Below are 21,565 nucleotides of genomic sequence, written 5' to 3'. Positions count from 1 at the left end.
TTTCGTTTTTCTGCAGTCTACAATGAAAGGTCATTTATTGCAAACAGTGAGGAGCCTATGTTAAGCTGAAGAGAATTATAACTTAGCATGATATTTACAATGCAGGTATTATCAATCGAAGTCCAGTCTTTTCTCTTCATCCAAATCTTGAGACTATTACACCCAAGTTCAATATTACATACTCACAAAATTGCTACATGTAGATTTGACTAAATGGAAAAGAATTTGCAACTAAGACCAGTCGGACTGACTAGAAGTCTACAACAGAGAATAGTTGGACCAGAAGGCGAACATGCTGCAGTTTTAAGGAATAGGTTAGTTGAAAGGTTCATAAAAATCCCATTAGCATCAACTTCAGGAAGAGAGAAAGAAGTCAAATATTTTGCTTTGAATTTGCAATGTTAATTTACTTAGATACGTTTAGATTTTGTTTAATTGGAAGTAAAAAATAGATTTACAAACCTTTGCAAAACAGCTTAATGAAACTTTAATATAAAATAGATTCTGATTGAAGGCCCTGAATGTTTCAGTAACATTTAAGGAGTTCAATGAATCCAGTAGTAGCTTTATGAATTTTTCATTGTTAATACAGACAGAAGAATTTCGGTAGAATGTTTTAAACAAATCTGAAAATGTTTCTGTTTCAGCAGTTTCAAGGTCAACAGGATTGGTTTTTATTTTCAACTGAAAATATAAATGATATGATTGATTTAGGAAGGATTAAAATTTAGGTACAGAAACAGGCTTTGAAACAATATTGAAATCTAACTGTTACTTACTTTTGTGTCTGGTAAGATCAATCTGATATAATTAACAATTCTTTTGTTCATCCACCAGAGGTCTTTGATATTTTTGTTGAGCACAAAAGAACAAAGAGCCAGTGGATCCGACTGAGCATGGAACAAATCTAATAACACGAATCTTAGAAAATTTTTCAAGGCTGAAAATAAAATGGTTAAAACCAGAAGAAATTTCAAAACAAATTAAAAAACAATATTTTGCAACAAGTTTCTGTAGAAAAAATTAAAATATCCATTATAAAAAACATACTGAACATATAAAAGAAGTTGCTACTTGTTTATAGGAAATACTAGAAATAGCAACCATGTCTCACTAAAATAACACTCCTGCCTTAAACCTTTGAGCCCTGACCTTGATGCTCTCTAATCCTGTGTCTGGGTTCCCAAGCCATTTATGCCCAGTTCTGACATGGATGAGAAGCAAGGCTCCTATAGCAAGGTTTTCCCAGAATTGATTATCTAAAAATATATTTACAAACACATTTGGTTGAGACTCACCATTTACGCTGTCTGGAATGTTCTGGTCCCATAATTTGAAGAATCAGTAGTGTCTGCATTGGCTATTGAATTCATCCAATATGTCCAGCACTTGGCTGGTAGTGTAGAGCTTTTGGCTCTTGTGTTTTGATCTTGATGGCTCAGGCTCACTTTCACATATCAGATCTTACTTCATTGTGAAATTTCTCACTATTCCTATAAGAACACACTACCAAAATAATAAGACTGGTCGCAGACATATTCTCTTACTTTCAGGTGTAACTGACATTTTGATTGGTCGATCAAAACAGGGTCGAAACATGCATAATCAAGAACATGCTGCCCTCAATGTTTCCACACCACTTTACCAGTGCTACAACACGTGCACACCTAGCATTGCCTCCACTATATCACTCTAAGAGTTAAAAGAAGATGAGGTGGTTATGGCTGGAACACTTCTGACCATAAGTAAGCATGATCAGGACAGGTCTAGGGTTAACTACAAGTACCTAAAAACATGATGTAGTCAGAGGCAAAGTCAATGTTCTTTGTACAGATTTTATTATGAAAGGAGAAATTGCCCAAGTATGTGTGCAGTCTAGTGACTGAAACAAATAAAACAGTATTTCATGATGATACAAAAAAAGCCCCACTTAAGAACATTATCCCTTATATGGCAGTGAGCTGGCAGAATTGCTAGCATACCAGGTGAAATGCTTAGTGATATTTTATTCCTCTTTATGTTCTTAGTTCAAATTCTGTCAGGTTGACTTTGCCTGTCATCCTTTCAGGGTCAATAAAATAAGTACCAGTTGAGCACTGGGATTGAAGTAATTGACTTAACTATTTCTGGGTAAGAGTATAAAAACTGCACCCTTCTGCCAAGCCACGTTGAGCCTATGTAGCGGAGTAGGTCCATCAAACCAATGGTTTCAAGCTCAAATTCATGACCTGCATATCAGACAGTGATTGGTGGAGAAAACATGCTGAGGCCTTTGTCCTGCAGTGGAATGAACATAGACAATCCAAACCTTCAGATTACCAGTTACTTATCACCAGATTTATGATGAAAATCAAAATGCAAGAAATCAGAGCAGAAAATACTGACATTATGTATTTATGTGTATAAGTTTGTGTTAGTTACTTTATAATTACAAAACATAATGGAGATGCTGAAGCAAGAATAATAAAAAAAAGTTACCAGAATTTTTTGATGCAGGTATTTCCTTTGTCAGATCAGAAGCAATGATAATCAGAGGACTGAATGGTAATCTAGATATTTAAAAAAAAGTAAGAGAACAATAATTAATTAAATAAACAGATGTTATACATGATGATGATAATTTCTTTTGATAAGACTCAAGGCAGAAGATACTGTTGACGGAATCACCTTTTGGATGCAATTATGAGAATTTGAGTTCAATCCTACTACATGGCATTTTGGCCAAGTGTCTTCTACCATGGTCTCAGGTTGATCTTTTCAGTGATGTTGGGTAGATCTGTTTCTATTTTTGGGAGATAGTGTTCATTCACCACCTGGTTTTTCAATAACATCACCTTGTCCTCACATGCATTTAGTAGTGTTAACTCTGTTGCAAACATTAGGAACAGATTTCTGGTCCAAGGGTATTGAGATATTAGCACCACCAATTTTGGAAGACTTTAAAAGAATGAAGACTCCTAAATCTCTCATAAGGTTACTGAGGAGAAAGTAATTCCCAGTGATTGACTTTTGTTCAGATATTTAAAGATTTAAACATGAGAATGATGTCTCAAGTAACTGCAGTAATTGGTTAGCATACCAATGTGACTGTTTGGCATACTAGAAATAGCAGCATAATCTTCAAATTTTTTCTATCACCTATTCAAAATAGATGAATATACTGAATAAATTAGACCTGGATATGAGATGCCAAACATGATGGTTGTAGCTGAGTGTTAGTTGATAACAAAGAAAAAAATAAACATGCAGCCCGTTTAAGATAAAAGTTGAATTTCATGATTTCACATGAAAAAGACCTTTAAATCCATGAAAGATATGGGTATATATTTCAACAAAATACTCATACAAATCTATTGGCATACAGAAATAGACTGGACAGTTCAGAGAAAGCAACATGTCCAGATTGCAACACTAAATGATTAATTACTGTCTGATGGAGATTGCAATAAGGTCCTGAGATAGGTAGAGGTAATGTATATCTGAAACAATAGCTTTGTAGATAATACCTAGTTTTTTTAGTCAACTACTTATCTACATGCTAGAGGTTACTGTAACCAAAGCTAACTTAGGGTCACACAGCAACAACTCATATTCCTCCATTCAATTTCAAAACAGAATAATCGTAATATCTACAACAAACAAGGGATTTTGGAACACCCATCTTTCAAAGTTCTTAAAATAGCATGATAGTTAGCAACCATCTTCAAAGGATGCTCTCCTCTTACTTTTTCAGTTCTAATTTTAAAGAAATGAAATCTGTAATGAGAGACATTTTGGAAAGGAATATGTTTTGTCAGTTTGACAAATTAAAGCAAGATCATGGGCATTGTTCAGAGCTTAACATATTGGGAGTAATGATTAAACCCACAATGATGTAATCAGTAATTTTTGTTTTTTGGCTTGGTCAGAAGAAAAAAGGTAATTGTTCCCACATGACTTTTTTTTTGAGACTTCATAGACTAGAAGAGAAAGAAGAAATTATCTTCAGATCAGAGACCCAGCTTAAATGTTTGCAGCTGAGTGGACTTTACTACAATAGCCCAAGAACCAAGTGGTGGTTTTACACTCAACAACAGCAGATTGAATCTACCACCTTTGTGTGTCTATTTAATAAATTAATTAATACTAGCAGAAAGACCAACCTCTGGGCAATTTTCTGCTAGCTACTTGATAATATTTTCACATTTGATTCCCAATTCTAATCATTTTTACAATATTTTACATTTAATTATTTCTTTGTATAATAGTGCTCACTTGCTTTGTAAATATTGCTTTCATTATTTTATCACAATCATAATCTCTCTTTTCTAAACAAACATCAACTACGGAAGGGGAAGCAGTTTGTCAAGTTTTACCTTCCCCTCAAAGCAACATAGAAATTTCAATTCAGCAGCCCATCTGTAAGCTTTGCAATGTCTGAGAGTGGAAGAGAGAACATTGCAAACAATGAGTGAAATAAAGATGAAATGGAAAAAAACCCTAGAAATAAAAGGGTATAACTACAGATGTATACACCCCTGACTGTGCTGCCTCATAACATCCAGAAAAATGGCTACTTTTTAATGAAATTTTCTACAAATACTGCTTCGATGTTGTGGCTTTAGAGTATATAGGGATTTATGGGAAAGAATTTTCCCGAGAGGGTGAAGAGAGGAATTTGGGAAAAATCGCATGATCCAACTTTTCCACCTCATAACTTTTATGAAAATGGGTATCTTTTAATGAAAGTTTATTCAAATACCTTTCAAATGGCATAGATTACGATTATAAAGAAATTTGAGGGGAAAATTTTTTCCGAGGAGGTGAGGAGAGGAGTTTCAGATCAGGAGGACAAAATACATTAGAACTACTGTTTTGATGGGGATTTTTTGCCCATTTTTTTAAAACCACAGCCTTCAAAATGATGGGGTGGGAGCAGGGGGGCATCTTTATAAGAAAAAAGTTTTGAAGGTTTTTTTTTATACAACTCACCCCCTCCCTCATCATCCCACTCCAGACCTATTTTGGCCAATTTTTGTTGCACTTCAAAACCATGGGAGGAACCATTTTGGTAACAAAAAAAAACCTTAATATTTTCAGAGGGAAAAGTAAGTGATTTAAGGAAGATTTGGGTGTTTCTAGCACATCTGAAGATAACCCTCCACGTTTCTTTATCACTCCCGCATGTATTGATGTTTTCAATATTTTTCTCCCCACAAATACATTTATATGCTAAAGAGACGAAAATGTGATAAATGAATTTTTTGCAATGCCACTCCCTGCTCCCGATTGTTTCTGTTTAGAAATAAAAAACATTGGAGAGCCTGAGAAGGTCATTGCTAGCATTTATCCTCAGTGATGTGAAGGAAGAGTTATGTAAATGATAATTCATTTTAATAGCATACTTTTCTGTTGTAAAATGTTTTTCTTACACATACAGCTTCGCTTGATTGTGAGGGTAAAAATTTAGATTACAATTTATTTTTGTTGCTTAAATTCCACCAATGGACCATGTGTGGTAGAAAAATATTGAAGAAACATCAATACACACGAGAGTGAAAATGGAGTGTGGTTTGGGTTGTGCTAGAAACAATAGTCAAACCACCCTTGAATTGTTCATCTTTTCCTCTGAAAATATTTACAATTTTTTCTTCTTTTTTCACTGAAAAGGCTCCTCCCATGGCTTTTAATCTATATAAAAAAAAGAAAAGTATGGGGAACCAAAGTCGGTCCAGATAGTTACCATAGGGCTTATACTGTTTGAAACAGCCATAATAACAAAATCACATCTTAATTTTTTTTACAAAAATTACACTGGTATATTAAAAAACAACCAAACCTCCCTTGAATTGTTCACCATTTCCTCTGAAAATATTTACATTTTTTTCTTTTTACCATGGTTTTTAATTTAAAATATGGCCCAAATCTGTCCGGATAGTTATTATTGTAAGGCTTATAGTATTCCAAACAGCCATAACAACAAAATCACTTAATTTATTTTACAAAAATTATACCAGTATATGAAAATATTTTCCTTCAATAAATAATGTTGTTATATTATGTATACAGAATAAACTGGGTTTTCCAAATAGCAAATTAAAACTTGAAATGAAAACAATGAAATAGAGAGTGAGAGACTTTGAAAATGAAAATGGAATACTCCATAATGAATTTTATGGAGTATTTAAATTTGTGAAAAACTGGAGTTAAAAAATTCGATAAAGTTCAGAAACCGAAATTATATGAAATTTCTTGGAACATGAATTTATAAAAAAAATTTCCCAGATAGTCAAGCCTTTAATAATTGCTTTCTTTTAGTACTTTTAGTAACTGTTACATACCTAATTAATAAGCAGCTTTTTCCATTATAATATAAAAGCAAATTTTAAAAAGAAAAGGATAAAACTTCTTTCATTTACCTGATGCTGTCAGCTACAACAGTTTCAGATTCAGCCGCATTTAACTCAGCTTCATTAAAATCTATTAAACACATGACAAAATCAAAAAGTAAAGAAATTTTTCATAATTTTTTAAGTGAATATACAAGTATAATGAAACAGATAAAACTAGACAGAGAGTAAATAAAATAAAAATAGAAAGGGGTATCCAAATATATATTTAAATAGGAATTGTGAATTTTCTGAAAATTAATTTTAAACCTAAAGTATGGATTAATCATTCATTCTGACAAACCAATAAAAGTTGGATGATATACAAGCAAGCTTATTGATGCAATGGTGAACTGCAAGTACTGCTCCTGTGACCACTATGTACCTAAATGAAAATTGGTACTATTTCTACTTTATGATCAAATGACAAGTTTTAGAAAGACTGTCATAGTTATAAAACACTTGTTATACATCCAGATTTTCTCAAAAATCTAACCATTGTTATCATGTAAATACAATAAAACACCCCCAAAAAACCAGCATGGTTGAACTCAGGGGATTATTCATTTATTTCTCTTACAGTACTACCTTTCTCCTATGTCATGCATTTGTGAACAATAAATAGTATCATTAGTTACAGCACTCAATGAAAGGACTCTAATTCTGCTTAATTTGATATTGGTTTGCCTGTTGTATATCTTTTAGCAAGATTATTCACAGAAGTGACCTCACTGGTGCTGGTGCCACATAAAAAGCACTCAGTTCACTCTGTAAAGTGGCTGGCATTAAGAAGGGCAACCATCCATAAAACCATGTCAAAGCAAACCTTGTCAGTGTTGGTGCCATACAAATAGCATCCAGTTCACTCTATAAAGTGCATCCAGCAGTAAAATCCATGCCAAAAAAGACAGTGGAGTTTAGTGCAGCTCCAAGGCTTACCAGCTCCTGTCAGACCATCCAACCCATGCCAGCATGGAAGACAGAGGTTATATAATGATGATGATTATTATCATTACTATTATAACCCTTTAGCATTCAGATTACTCTGTCAAATGTAATACTTATTTACATAGTTTTAAATTAATCATGCAATATCTCATAGCTTTGAGACAATCATGATGTGATTATTTTGTTACAGGATGACATTGTAAGGTAGGTGTGAGAGGCTGGATCTGGCTGGTTTGAACATGAAACTGGAAGAATATTTGGGCTGGAAATCAGTTTAAATGCTATAAGGTTAAAGATATTTCACTAATATACTTACTTTCTAAAACTGCATCAAGATCAGATGTGCTTAGTTTGTCATTTTCACTGACTTCAGTTCCAAGTTTGGGAGCCTTAGCAATCACATTTATCACTTGGTCAATGTATGTGTAAGGATTTGAAATATAAACCATAAATAAATTTGACACAAACTGGAGTAAAGTATCCCCTTCTTGGCCAGCACTAAAATGAACCAGCCAATCAAGCCATATAAGGATCTCATTTTCCAAACCCGCAAAGAAACCAGTTTCGTAGAGGAGCTGGTTAAAAAGAAAAAGAAAAAACAAAAAGAAATTTATAAAATGAAAAAAAAACACAATATTATGCATTGGTTCATTTGACTAAAAATTCTTCAAGGTGGTGTCCCAATACCTAGAATATAGTGGCTAAAATAAATAAAAGATTAATCCCCTTCACCTCTAAATATTAACTGTATATTCCTTACTGTTATGCTTATATGTAAACTTTACTCCAAGAAGATTTCGATCGAATAGTTTGCAAAATACCGTGTGGCAGTGCCTGTACTTATCTGAAGAATAACACAAATTTACCTGACATACTAATGACTTGTTGATTATAAGCAGTTGAGGATCTCGAATGGTTACTAACAAATCCAGAATAATGTATATGTGAGCTTGCTTCAGATCATTCTAGAAAATAAGAAAGAAAATGAGGTTAAAAGCAAAGACATAAATGCTTCAAAACAAATTAAATTTTTTATTTTACCACCAGTACTTGCATAATTTTAACCATGTGAATCCTTCCTTATATAATCTGCATTAATGTGTTAAAGCAATTAGAGGTATGAAGTTGTCCATGTTCCATATAAGAGCAGCCAGCTTCCTAAAGGCAGGCCCAGTTCATATACCGAATCAGTCAATATAATTATCAGAGCAATCTTTCTGACTTGGATGATTTACATAAAGGAATTGTATTATAAACAAAAAGACATGCAAATAAAGTAGCACCAAGCAGATGACACTGCTCAAACAGCTTCATGTAATACCTCTGTTGCAAACATTTAAGCTAGGTCTCCAATCTGATAATTTCCTCTCTGGGTTTTTCCCCTGACTTAGTAATGATTAGAAAAAAAGAGAAAAAATCCTAAAATAAACAGCAGGCTGGCCAGTAACAATTTTTTCTGCAATATATGGATAGTTTATCGTGTTCATGCTATTGTATTAGCATTATCATGTGTTTGAGAATAAACTATTTCTATATCGTTAAATAAATTTTATTTTACTGGATTGACAAAATAGTAATCTAAAATTGATATTTTTAAATAATGTTAATACCTTGGGAGAATGGAAAACTAATTAAACAGAATGGAAGTCATAAAGAGGAATTGAACAGAACATCTTTATACATAAAACTTTGAAATAGCACATCAGTAGTGAAATGTATAGCTGATTCTCAATCTAAACAAGTTCTTTTATCATTCCTACTATGTTTCAATCCTGAAGCCCAAGTATTTTAACAAATGCTATCTGGAATTGCAAACCTGTCAACTCCATCTTTACCTAAATTTTTGCATAAGGACATTACCTATCAGTAAAAAAAAAAATTGAAAATTAATCTGCACTGATTTTACCAGTCTGATGTCAGCAAATGTAATGGAAAGACAATGCAAATGGATGGCAATTGCGTGGAAAAAATAGTGTGCTGACAATAAAATGTAGCCATGAAAAGGAAAACCAAGAAAAGATATGATGGAAAAAGGAATGGAGGTCAAATTTAAGGTCTCAGAGGATGCAGAATCAAAATTGACAAACATGATGATGATAATGATAAAAACAAATATTTTCTTACAATCTTTGTCCACCGTAGACCAATGTCAGCAAATATCTTGAAAAAATATAATTTTATTTTAGTCTGCAAATGAATCTTCAGGTTTCTTTCATCTGACACTGAATAACTATTACCACTGTCGTCTTCCTCAGTAGTTTCCTTGTCTTCTTTCCACAGATTAAAAAGCTTCTGCATTCTAATTATGATTTCTCCAAAGGTAGCATCAGACAGAGAAGAAGGCATCAAAGACTGATAGAGGCAAAATATCTGCATACTGAGTGCCACATGTTCAAGAGGATCAACTTTGTCTGAAAAAAAAACAAAAGTTTTAATTTTCAAGGAAAAAAAATTCTTTTAAAGAAAGAGAAAGCAGAAGTAATGTTCATGACAATATTCAGGATGTCAATAATGTCAGAGAGGTAATTCTAACTGGGTGTTGAAACCAGGTTTGGTCTTATCCTTCTGAGAGAGAAACAAAAGCAACTACCAGAAAAATTATTTCTTCAATCCTTACTGAAACAACCAAAACTACAAGTGAGAGTATCCACTGTCACAGCAACAGCCATGACCACTGCCACATTCACAACTACTCTCATAAATAACTCTGGCAGCAGTGATTGCTGTTAAAGCTGCCACAACAACCACTCCGGTCATATCATAACATTACAAGTCACAGCCACAACTGCCACTTCCATTCACACAACTATAACATCAACAATAATGAAGAATAGAAGCAATTTGAAATAGTTTGAATTTAGCTCATAGATAACTTTTTACTATTCCTTACAACTACCTGTGTTACTACCACCATTCCTTTCACCAATACAACTAGAACATACATAACTTTGAGCTTCTACATAATTTAGTTTGTGGATCAAATGTATTAATGCCAAAAAGCAGCATCTTAAAAATGATGAATTCTTTCTCCCTTTTTTTGTTTTACTGAATTCATTTGAATCTTTTTGTTTAGTCATTCAATTGTAGCCTTGCTGAGGTACTGCCTTCTAGGTTACAATCAGGGTACTTATTTCATGAACTTAATAGATTTTAGTTTAAGTAAGAAATGTATGCAAAGTAAAGCATGAAAAGTAGACTTGAAGGGGATCAGTACTCAGAACATAACCAAATACCACAAAATATTTCTTCAACACTTTACTGTTTCTGCTATCTACTCATTATGACAAGATGTTAAATTCTATGCAAACTACTAATGAATTTTAAAGAATTTGCTATGCCAATCTCTAATGTATTTAATTCTAGTGTGTTCAGCCTATATGATCAAACTAAACAGTAAAATGAATACCTAATGCTTTAACTTACAACACTGCATTTGATATGGCCTTTCTGCATGATAGATTCATTAAAAGTATAGAATGCTTGATGAGTCAAATCTAAGGCTTTCCCTAAGCATTCAATTTAGATCTTCAAAACCAGATATTTCAAACTGTTTATATGAGCTAAACAACATATCAAACTTTGAACTGGTTCTTCAACTAAAACTAATGACAGAAAATTTTCTTATATTTTAAAAAATAGGAAAAAGTAACCAAACCTGAATAATTTTCTTTAGTGTCTGTCTCTGTAGGTTTTGGTTGGTCCATTTTTATCCAACACTGATATATAGTAGCAGTACTTGGAAGCAACTGTTGTGAGGAGCAAAATAAAATTCAATTTTATACACATGCACATACATATATCTATATAAATGTAATAAGAGTAAAAAAATTGCAAAGAAAGATGACGAAGGAGTATAGGGAAAACACATATAAGACAAAAGATTTTCAACACAGAACCAGAGCAAGATTTGAAAACAAGACTTAAAAAGATATAATCAAATACCTTAATGTATTTTATTAAATGTATTAATAATAATAGAGCCATCTACTTGCCAACAAGAGTGGCTGTGTGGTAAGAAGCTTGCTTACCAACCACAATATCTCCAAACTAAACTTTCATAAAGCAAATTGAAAGTTGATTGAGAAAGAGATCCGCAAACAGGATTGGCCTAAATGTTTTTCCACACCAGACATTGATATGAAACGCAAACGTTTCAAGTCCATAATACAAGCCATATGTGACAAATATGTCCCAGTGTGCAGGGCCAGCACACACAAAAACAGGATCCCTAGGGAAAGGAAGATTCTTATGAAACAACGGACAAGGATTGCGAACCGCCTGAGCAAGCACACCAAAAGTGGTGAGAAGTCTCGCCTCGAGAGAATGCTAATGGAAATTGAGAAAAGTCTGCATCAGTCTCATGAAAAGGAGAGAGCAGATAAAGAAGCTTGGGTTATAGAAAATATCAAGTCAAACCCTAAAGCCTTCTTTAAGTTTGCCAAAGAGACGGCCGCAGTGCGCCAGAGGATAGGACCTCTCTTCCAAAAAGATGGTTCCCTCACATGAAATCCCATGAGGATAAGTGAAATACTGAACGAACAGTTCCAAAGTGTGTTCACTACACCTCTAAGACACAGACAAGTAAATAAACCAGAAGAATTCTTTGCCACTTTACCTGTAGCCAAAGAAGCAAAAATTGAGTACATCAACATTGAAGATGATGATATCACTCACACTGGCCATAGATGAGATTGACACAAACTCAGCTGCTGGACCTGATGGATTTCCAGTGATTCTTTTCAAATCGTGCAAACGAGCCCTTGCAAAACCGTTACAGCTTCTTTTTCAGAGCTTTCTTGCAAGTGGTAAGCTCCCAGTCAAATTGAAAGAAGGGATAATATGCCCTATCCATAAGGAAGGAAGCAGAGCAGATGCTAAAAATTATAGGCCTATCTTTCTGACCTCACACATCAGCAAAGTCATGGAACGAATAGTCTGCAAGAAACTAATCATGTTCCTTAAAGAAAATGACTGGTTGACTGACACCCAGCATGGATTTTGACCAGGCAGAAGCTGTCTAACACAGCTCCTGCAACAATTTGACTGGGTGTTAAAACAGCTACTCAATGGCTCAAGTGTGGATGTGATATATCTCGACTTTGCAAAAGCCTTTGATAAAGTCACCATGGTATGATCTGCCACAAACTGCGTGATCTCAGCATAGGCGGAAAACTTGGAGAGTGGCTGCACAACTTCCTAAAAGATAGAAGGCAACCAATGGAGTCACCTCCTAGGCAACACAAATAACAAGTGGTGTTCCATAGGGCACTGTCTTGGGGTCACTGTTGTTCATTGTGGCCCTTTCAGACATGCCCTCAGTTGCTAAGATGGCCACCCTTGCAAGCAACGCAGATGATACAAAAGTCTCTCAGACAATACAAAACCCTGGAAATATTGCACATCTGCAACGGGAGTTGGATACAATATACAGGTGGGCTGAGGACAACAACATGCAGTTTAAGGCAGGGAAGTTCCAAGCCTTGCGCTACTGGCACACAAAGCTGAATTACATGCAGACTGGATACACTGGCCTGGGAAGAATTGCAATTCCTGAGTCAAAATCAGTGCATGACCTGGGCATTGACATGAGCAATGATGCATCTTTCCAAGTGCATATTGCCAATTTGGTAATAAAATGCAGACGGCTAGCTGGATGGATCCTCCGAACTTTCAGAACAAGAGAGAAGGAGACACTGATGGTCCTTTGGAAGACATTCGTCCTCAGCCACTTGGACTACTGCTCCCACACAATATAAAGTCAACAGCAGAACTCGAAGCAATCCAATGAAGCTACACTAAGAAGATCATCTCAATGCAACATATCAGTTACTGGGAAAGACTGAAAGTATTAAAACTCTTCTCCCTGGAGTGAAGGTGGGAGAGATATGCAGTGATATACATCTGGAAAATCCTGGAGGGCCTTGTCCCAAATTTTGGCATTGAAAGTTACCCTAACAGCAGAACGGGGCGCCACTGCATGGTGCCAAAGATCCCAACATCACCATCAAAATACAGGACCAGATATGTGTAAATATATATATATATATATATATATATATATACACACATATATATACATATACATACATAAACATATATAGTTATACATACATATACATATATACTTATACATACATATACATATATACTTATACATACATATACATATATACTTATACATACATATACATATATACACACAAATATATATACTTATACATACATATACATATATACTTATACATACATATACATATATACTTATACATACATATACATATATACACACAAATATATATACATATACATATGTATGTGTATATATATATGTATACATATGTATATACACACATACACATATATTTACACACATATATACATACACATATACACACACATATATATACATATATTTACACACACACACACATATATACATATATTTATACAGACACACACACATATATACATATATTTACACACACACATATATATATATATACATATATTTACACAGACACATATATATACATATATTTACACACACACACACACATTATATATATATATACACACATACACAAACAAGCATATAAAAACACTTATACTTGCATAATATATTTTCGTTATTTTATACGTTTGAAACAGCTGTTGGTGTGCCAGGTTTTCATGTACATAAACTTTATTCAGTTAGCTCATTCTTGTATTGTCTTTTGAGAGTAACAGTCTTTATTAATGAGTAGCTAATAGATTTCATATGAGGCAGTGGTAAGTGAAATGTAATTTGTGTTTTGAACTAAGTTTATTACCTCTTTTACTTAACCTATCTGTAATGCTTTAACATGATTAGCTGAAGGGAAAGGCAAAGAGTGAAAGAAAAGGGAGAGAAAAAAAGGGTAAAACAAACAGTGAGAGAGAAAGAAGGAGAGTGTTATGTATTAAGTCTATAAAATTGTGCATAAAGTATCATCATCATCGTTTAACGTCTGCTTTCCATGCTAGCATGGGTTGGACGATTTTGACTTGAGGGCTGGCAAACCAGATGGCTGCACCAGGCTCTAGTCTTGATTTGGCAGAGTTTCTACAGCTGGATGCCCTTCCTAACGTCAATCACTCCAAGAATGTAGTGGGTGCTTTTACGTGCCACCAGCATGGGGGCCAGTCAGGCGGTACATTGCATTAAGTTAACATCGTATTCCAATTCCCTTCCCTTTTCAATGATTAGCAGATGAATAACTATCTTTTGATACGGACACAACACAGGTTTTTTGGATAAAGTTTTCAGAAATAACCCAATAAGTTTATCATTAATTCCATGAAATATTTACAGGTCCTGCTAGTATATATAAATGTGTGTGTGTGTGTCTTTGTTTCTGTGCTTGATTGAGAGAAGGTGAGAGAACAAATTCATTTTATACATTCATAAGGTTTAAACTAGTTAGTAAACTGAACTCAGTAAATGTTAACTTACTTTCTTCATTTCTGCTCTGAAAAGTGAATGGAATTCTTCAATGTCTGCTTTACTGTAGACTGTGGTGTTGGCTAGAAAAGTGCCTGATGTGCAATAGTTTGAGATGTTTGATAATTTCTTCAACAATGTGAATATGTAATCCAGGCAAACATGTCTAATGTGTAATTCACGATTCTGCAAAAGAAATAACAACCAAAAAGATATTTAGAACCAACTTAACATTCAGTGAAGCTTGTTATACTGTACAAATATATACATACACACATACATGCACATGCCTATATATATACACATATGCATACATATACAATATTGATTTCTATTGGTTAAGCTCAACACTTTGTCCCCAACAACCCTAATGATATTATCAATTTCTAACATGGACAGAAGGATTCAAACTTGGGCAAAGGATGTAGTCAATTAAACTGAACCCAGTACCCATTATTTCATTAACTCTAGAAAGCTGAAAGTTGAAGTGGATCTTGGCAGGATTTCCCTTGAAATGTAAAGAACCACAACAAAATATATCCTGTGCTCTACTAATTCTTCCAGTCCAAAAACGAGCCCAACACTTACTTAGAAAAGCACTCCTGAATAATTCTTCTTTCAGTAATTGTATTATTTTCTAATCCCCTGAAGAAACTTAAAGGGTCAGTGTTTAGCTCTGATTCAATGGTATTGAATAGACAAAAGATGGCTCTCCAACACTCTAATACCTTGGATAGTATGCAGGCAATATTGCCAAGTCATCCGACATAGATTCTCATTAACGTTTTGAGTTAGCACAATGTAGAATAAAGTGTTTTGTACATATGTACAAAATACCCAATACTTTATTCACTTTATCAACTTGCTTCTACAATCCCAACACCTAATTCAAGAAATACTGGTATAAATTCATGTTGTATATCTTACAGATGAGAATGAAGCCATCTCTATCCCACTCTTTTGGCCAAATAGCCAAATCATACCCTACAATCTTAAACAAGGAAGGGCACATTAAGTAATGCATTTCTTGATATCATTAAAAAGGCAGGATGGGTACAGTCAGAAAAAACAAAAAGAGCAATGAAATAGCAGAGCTATAAATGTATTCTTAGACACCATTAAAAAGATGGGATGGTCACAGCTGAAATGGCAGTTATCCGAGTTGACTTTGAACTTAAACACAGTAGAGACAACACACAAACTATACAATATCATTTCATCTACTTACTTTTAAATTGCACTCAATCTCTTTTATGATGAATGAAGGTGGTATAAGAATGGAAAATACCATTTCAGCAAGTTTCTCCAGAGGAAGTTTTTTGAATGTCTTCAAAGGAGTGAGGATGTCTGGCTGACATTCCAAAACCTAAAATGAATAAGAGAAATCAAAACATTTAATGATACATTTGCTTCCCAACCAAGTAGTTTGGATTCAGCCCCATTGAGTAACATGTTAGGGCAAGTGTTTTCTATTAAAGCTTTGAACCAACCAAAGTCTTGTCAGTTGATTTGAAAGATAGAAACTGAAAGAAGATTGTCAGATATGTTTGTGTATGTGTGCGTGTATAATACTTATATGAACTTATTTTGAAACAAGTGAGAGTTAACAAAAGGAAGGGGCATCCGGGCATTGAAAAGTGGTTATGATATTGTGTATGTGTGTGTGTAGAGAGAGAGGGAGGGAGGGAGAGAGAGAGAGAGAGAGATGGGGTAAGGAAGTAATGAGTGAATGAATGTGGTAAAAAATACAAATTGGTGTTTATCTTATGTTTTTCATTTATCATATTGGAACGAAGGTGCTGGAATCAGTATCTGTAGTAGTGTTGGATTAGCATTTAAACCAGCCAAATATTCTACCTGTTTTATATTCAAACTAGCCAGATCTGACCACTCACACCAACCCAACAATGTCATTGTAAAAATAAACAGTCACATTATTGAAATCTCAAAGTTATGATACAATGCATAATTAATTCAAAATGATGTGAATACAGATTACATACATCAGAGTAGCCTGACTGTTAAAGGGTTATTACAACAGTAATCATAAATCAAACGTGAAAATAGCTTACCTTTTTAAAGAATTCAATAACGAGTAAAAAATTGGAAGTATCTTTAAAATTGAAGCATTTTTGCATTTTCTGGAAGAATGGTTGAATTTGTTCAGGGCAAACTTGAAATGCTTTCCAAATAAGTTCAGTCATTAATGGATCCTGAAGGAAAGGTTTCTTGAGAAGCTTTTCTAGAATATGCTGAAGGGTTCTGTTACAAGAGCTGCATAAATCAAAAGTATGATACCATTATTACACATGTATGGCTTATATATAAATGTATAATCAAGAAGAACAAAGGCATTCTAGTCATGATATCATCATTTAATGTTTATGTGTGTGCGAGAGTGTATAAATGTTCATGCCAGCATGGGTTCGACAGTCTGATAGGTCCAAGGACAAAATTGTATTCCAATATCCACTTTGGCATTTCTATAGCTGGATGATGTAGAATCCATGCCAAAGCAGACCATTTCATTTTTGAGTCGTATGAAGGAGAATTGGTTGCATTTTCTAAGTGTGCCTCCCTGATTCTGAGATTGACTATCTGTCCCTTTCACTCACCCATGTGCTCCTGCTCTCCTGTCCTGAGTGGGTACAGAATTATGGAGGCAAACTCCATTAGGAAGAAAGTACGCAGCCGTAATTGCTGGAATGAGCTCGATGGCTGAAGTATATCTACTGCTTCCAGAGCTTTTAACCAGCAATGATCACCACAAAGAGCAAATGGAAAGAACATTTGATGAAAGATCTTTATTCCAAAGGTGCTCACTTGTTTAAACCTAATCTAACAATTAGCAAAAATGCTATTTACAGAATACATGTATGTAGGGTCTATCTTTCAGTCTGTCTGTCTAATTGTCTATCTATCCACCTCCCCATCTGTCTCTTAACTCCATGAACATTTTAAAGACGCTGAAACTTTAACAAATTTTAAAACTTTAACCCTAACCCTAACTCTATAACTCTGAAACTTGAATTTTTTGAGATTCCTTAAAATTTTTTCGAGATTTTGTTAATTGTTCTAGAAAAGCTTTAAAAAATCTTTTTTGTTAAGTGATTTCTTTTGAGCTTTCTTCAAGGAAAATACTGAAAACTTTTCACCTTTTTTTTTCTTAATTGCTTTTAACTTCTTTAAATTCTCTTAATTTATTCATTTACAGTATTTCATCCTCCTCCTTTACTATACTGTACCATAACCAAATAGCCTGAGATACACAAAAGCATGCACACACACACACACATCACAAGATGAATGACAATTTGCTGTACTTGAGAAGACTTTCATCTAAGTAAAAATTAAGCACTAAAGCATGTTGCTTATTTCTATGCCCCTGCACACAATGTATGCCAATCTTAATCCCACCACACCTCACTGCATTCCCTCTCCACTCCCCTCTTTCTCCCACTTCCCTTTCTAATTCTCATGACCTTCCTGTCCAATCCCCTGTACCACTTATATTCACCCCACTGTACCTTGATGGTAGACCCTTAACACATCTCACCAACATCTCTCCCATTTCCAGCTGTGGTAGTCATATGTCACCTCAACAAGACATTTCTATTCCTCTATTATACTCTAATCTCTCTTCAAATAGCACAAAGCCACCTTCCTCAATAACACTCCCTGTCTCAGTTGTAAAGTCTGTCTTGCAAGTTATTTGGTGACAGCCCCAGTGCTGGTGCCATGTAAAAAAAACACCCAGCTCAACATGGTAAGGAAGCGCATCAAGCTACAGAAACCTTGCTAAGACAGACAATTGGAGCCTGGAGCAGCCCTCTGATTTGCTAGCCCCAGTCAAACCATCTAACCTATGCCAACGTTTAAAACAGACATTAAATGATAATACATATATATATATAAATATACATACACACACACACACACACACACACACACACATACATATATATATACAGGGTCATCTAAATTATGCAAAAATGAAAATAACATTGACATCTCATTTTAACAGATATATTTATCAAAATTACATAAAAATATCTTGAAATACTAAACAGTAAATTCATTCAATAAAATCACCATTGGCTTCAACCATAGCCTCCAGACAACTTCGGAATCTCCTGCAACTCTTCTGGATGGTCACCTTGTTTAAGTTGGTGAATGCTGCCGTAATCCTTGCCTTCAGTTCATTTTTGGTGTTACACACATAATAATCAAGGGGGTTGCAGTCTAGGGAGTTAGGTGGCCAGATGTTGGGGGTGATGTGGTTGTAGAAAATGTCTGACAGCCATGATTGGGTTCTCCTGCTTCTGAGGCATGGTTCAGAGTCCTGTTGCCAGACACAGGGTCTTCCAGCAGCCACCCGCTTGACCCAGGACAGCACTACCTCTTCCAGGCACTTGATGTAAGTCTCCATGTCAAATCTGAGGCCGTGTGGGAAGATGAATGGAGACATAAAGTTATCATCACTAGTGATCACTCCAAACACCATGATGTTGACTGGATGTTTGATTTTTATCATTCTTGGTACATGTCCTCAGATTGACACCCAAACACTCTGAAATGTTTGTATTAGAGTTTCCAGCATGAATTCCAAGCAGTACAGTATGTCGTTTCCAAATTTCTGGCAGAGTGAATTACATCATAGTGCTGTTTTTCTCACAGGTTGTGCCCAACTGACTCTACTATACTGTATAATCGACAAAATCAAAAACAAGCAATGCACATGCGTGAAATTAAAAATATAAAATGGTGACAATTTACCCATCGCACCCTGTATATGTTGGTTCATCCCATAAATAATGCAGTTATTGCAATTGCATGAACTAAAAGTCAGAGAGGGATGAGATAAACTACATGCATCAACTTGCTATAAAAGCAGATAGTAATTTCACCTTGTCCTTATTCTTAGTGCAAGTTTGGGAGAGAGCAGTTCGATTTTAACAGTTATTTTTTCAAAACTATAATCATTATCATTGATGTCATTTAATGTCCGCTTCCCATGCTGGTATGGGTTGGACAGTCTGACTGAGAACTGGCAAGCCAGGAGGCTGCACTAGGCTCCAGTCTGATTTGGCAAGGCTTCTACAGCTGGATGCTCTTATTAACACCAACCACTCTGAGAGTGTAGTGGCGTCAGCCACGATCGAATGGTGCATTATATGTGCCACTGGCATGGGTGCCAGTCAGGTGACACTGGCATCGACAAAGCTCGAATGGTGCTTTTACATGCTACCAGCATGGGTGCCAGTCAGGCGGCACTGGCATTGGTCATGACGATTTCACTCGGTTCAACAGGTCTTTCTTCACAAGCATGGCCTATTGCCCAACGATTGATGGATGCTTTTAAATGAGCCAGTTATGCGACACTGCCATCAGCCACAACTACAGCTCACTTGTCTTGCTGTGTCTTCTCAAGCACAGTATATTTCCAAAGGTTTCAGTCGTTTATTATTGCCTCTGTGGAACACAACGTTTGAAGGTCATGCTTCACCACCTCATCACAAGTCTTCTTGGGTCTACCTCTTTCACAGATTCCCTCTACTGCTAGGGTGTGATACTTCTTCACACAGCTGTCCTCATCCATATGCATCACATGACCATACCAGCGCAGTCGTTTCTTGCACACCACATCTGATGCTTCTTATGTCCACCTTTTCTCTCAGGGTACTTACATTATGCCATGTATGCATACTGACAGAACACATCCAGCAGTGCATACTAGCTTCATTTCTTTCAACCCTATGCATGTCCTCAGCAGTCACAACATGGCTGTTCATACAGTCTACCTTCTACTCTGAGCAAGAGGCCCTTTGTTACCAGCAGAACTACGAGCTCTCTGAATTTTGCCTAGGCTATTCTTATTCTAGCAGCTACACGATCAGAGCATACACCTTGCTACTGACTTGGTCACCTAGGTAACAGAAGTGACAAAGAAGCATATTTGGCATAGTTTGCTTTGTGAGTTCAATAAAGGCAACAATGTAATGGAAAGTATGAAGAATATTAATGCAAGTATATGAGAATCGGACAATAAGTGTAAGCCATTGTCAGTGGTTTCAGAAATTCCAAGCTGGAAACTACAAGCTCAGAAGATAAGCCTCTTCCTGGAAGATCTGTAGAGCTCAATGAGGACATCCTGCAAACCTTGTGGGGAACAAAATCTCATCATAACTGTTTAGGAACTAGCAGAGAAGCTTGGATTTGGTCATTCAACCATTCATCGACACCTGCATGCCATCAGAAAAGTTACTACATTAGGTCAATGGGTTCCTCACAAACTTTCCAAGTCTAATTGCTTTTTGAGAGTGAATATGTGCTCTCATGAATGAACCTTTTTTGGACTGAATAATGACTGGTGACGAGAAATGGGTTCTCTATAAAAATGTCAAGTGCCAAAGATGGTGGGTAGGGAGAGGAGAAACACTGACAACCCATGTTGAAGAAGGTCTTCACCCACGTAAGGTGATGTTAACTGTTTGGTGGGATATGAAAGGTTTAGTCCACTTTAAACTTTTAAACCAAATAACAAAGGAGATCTACTGTGAGCAGCTTTAGTGGCTTAAGTCAGCACTAGGAAAAAAAAAAAAATCTTTTGTTTGTACCGCCTGACTGGCCCTTGTGCTGGTGGCACGTAAAAGTACCCATTACACTCTCGGAGTGGTTGGCGTTAGGAAAGGCATTCAGCTGTAGAAACTCTGCCAGATCAGATTGGAGTCTGGTGCAGCCATCTGGTTTGCCATACCTCAGTCAAATCGTCCAACCCATGCTAGCATGG

The 21,565-nt window shown here is 35.4% G+C and overlaps 1 protein-coding gene across 1 annotated transcript in view; it reads right to left on the bottom strand.

The window, feature by feature from the left end:
- The window catches only part of LOC115209508 (nucleolar pre-ribosomal-associated protein 1), a 68,545-nt gene that overhangs the window by 32,851 nt on the left and 14,129 nt on the right, over positions 1–21,565 (bottom strand). Inside the window, exons 8-18 of the mRNA XM_029777936.2 lie at positions 16,848–17,049; positions 16,004–16,141; positions 14,788–14,961; positions 10,972–11,062; positions 9,441–9,727; positions 8,183–8,281; positions 7,633–7,891; positions 6,399–6,459; positions 2,479–2,549; positions 780–940; positions 463–684 (exon numbers count right to left, since the gene is read on the bottom strand). Of these exons, the coding sequence (XP_029633796.2) occupies positions 463–684; positions 780–940; positions 2,479–2,549; positions 6,399–6,459; positions 7,633–7,891; positions 8,183–8,281; positions 9,441–9,727; positions 10,972–11,062; positions 14,788–14,961; positions 16,004–16,141; positions 16,848–17,049 (1,765 nt within the window). The remainder of the gene's footprint in view (positions 1–462; positions 685–779; positions 941–2,478; positions 2,550–6,398; positions 6,460–7,632; positions 7,892–8,182; positions 8,282–9,440; positions 9,728–10,971; positions 11,063–14,787; positions 14,962–16,003; positions 16,142–16,847; positions 17,050–21,565) is intronic.

The sequence above is a fragment of the Octopus sinensis genome, linkage group LG3, assembly GCF_006345805.1.
Source record: "Octopus sinensis linkage group LG3, ASM634580v1, whole genome shotgun sequence".
Taxonomy (NCBI): domain Eukaryota; kingdom Metazoa; phylum Mollusca; class Cephalopoda; order Octopoda; family Octopodidae; genus Octopus; species Octopus sinensis.
Note: the sequence above shows the minus strand (reverse complement) of the source record. Positions and strands in the feature narration are given on the sequence as shown.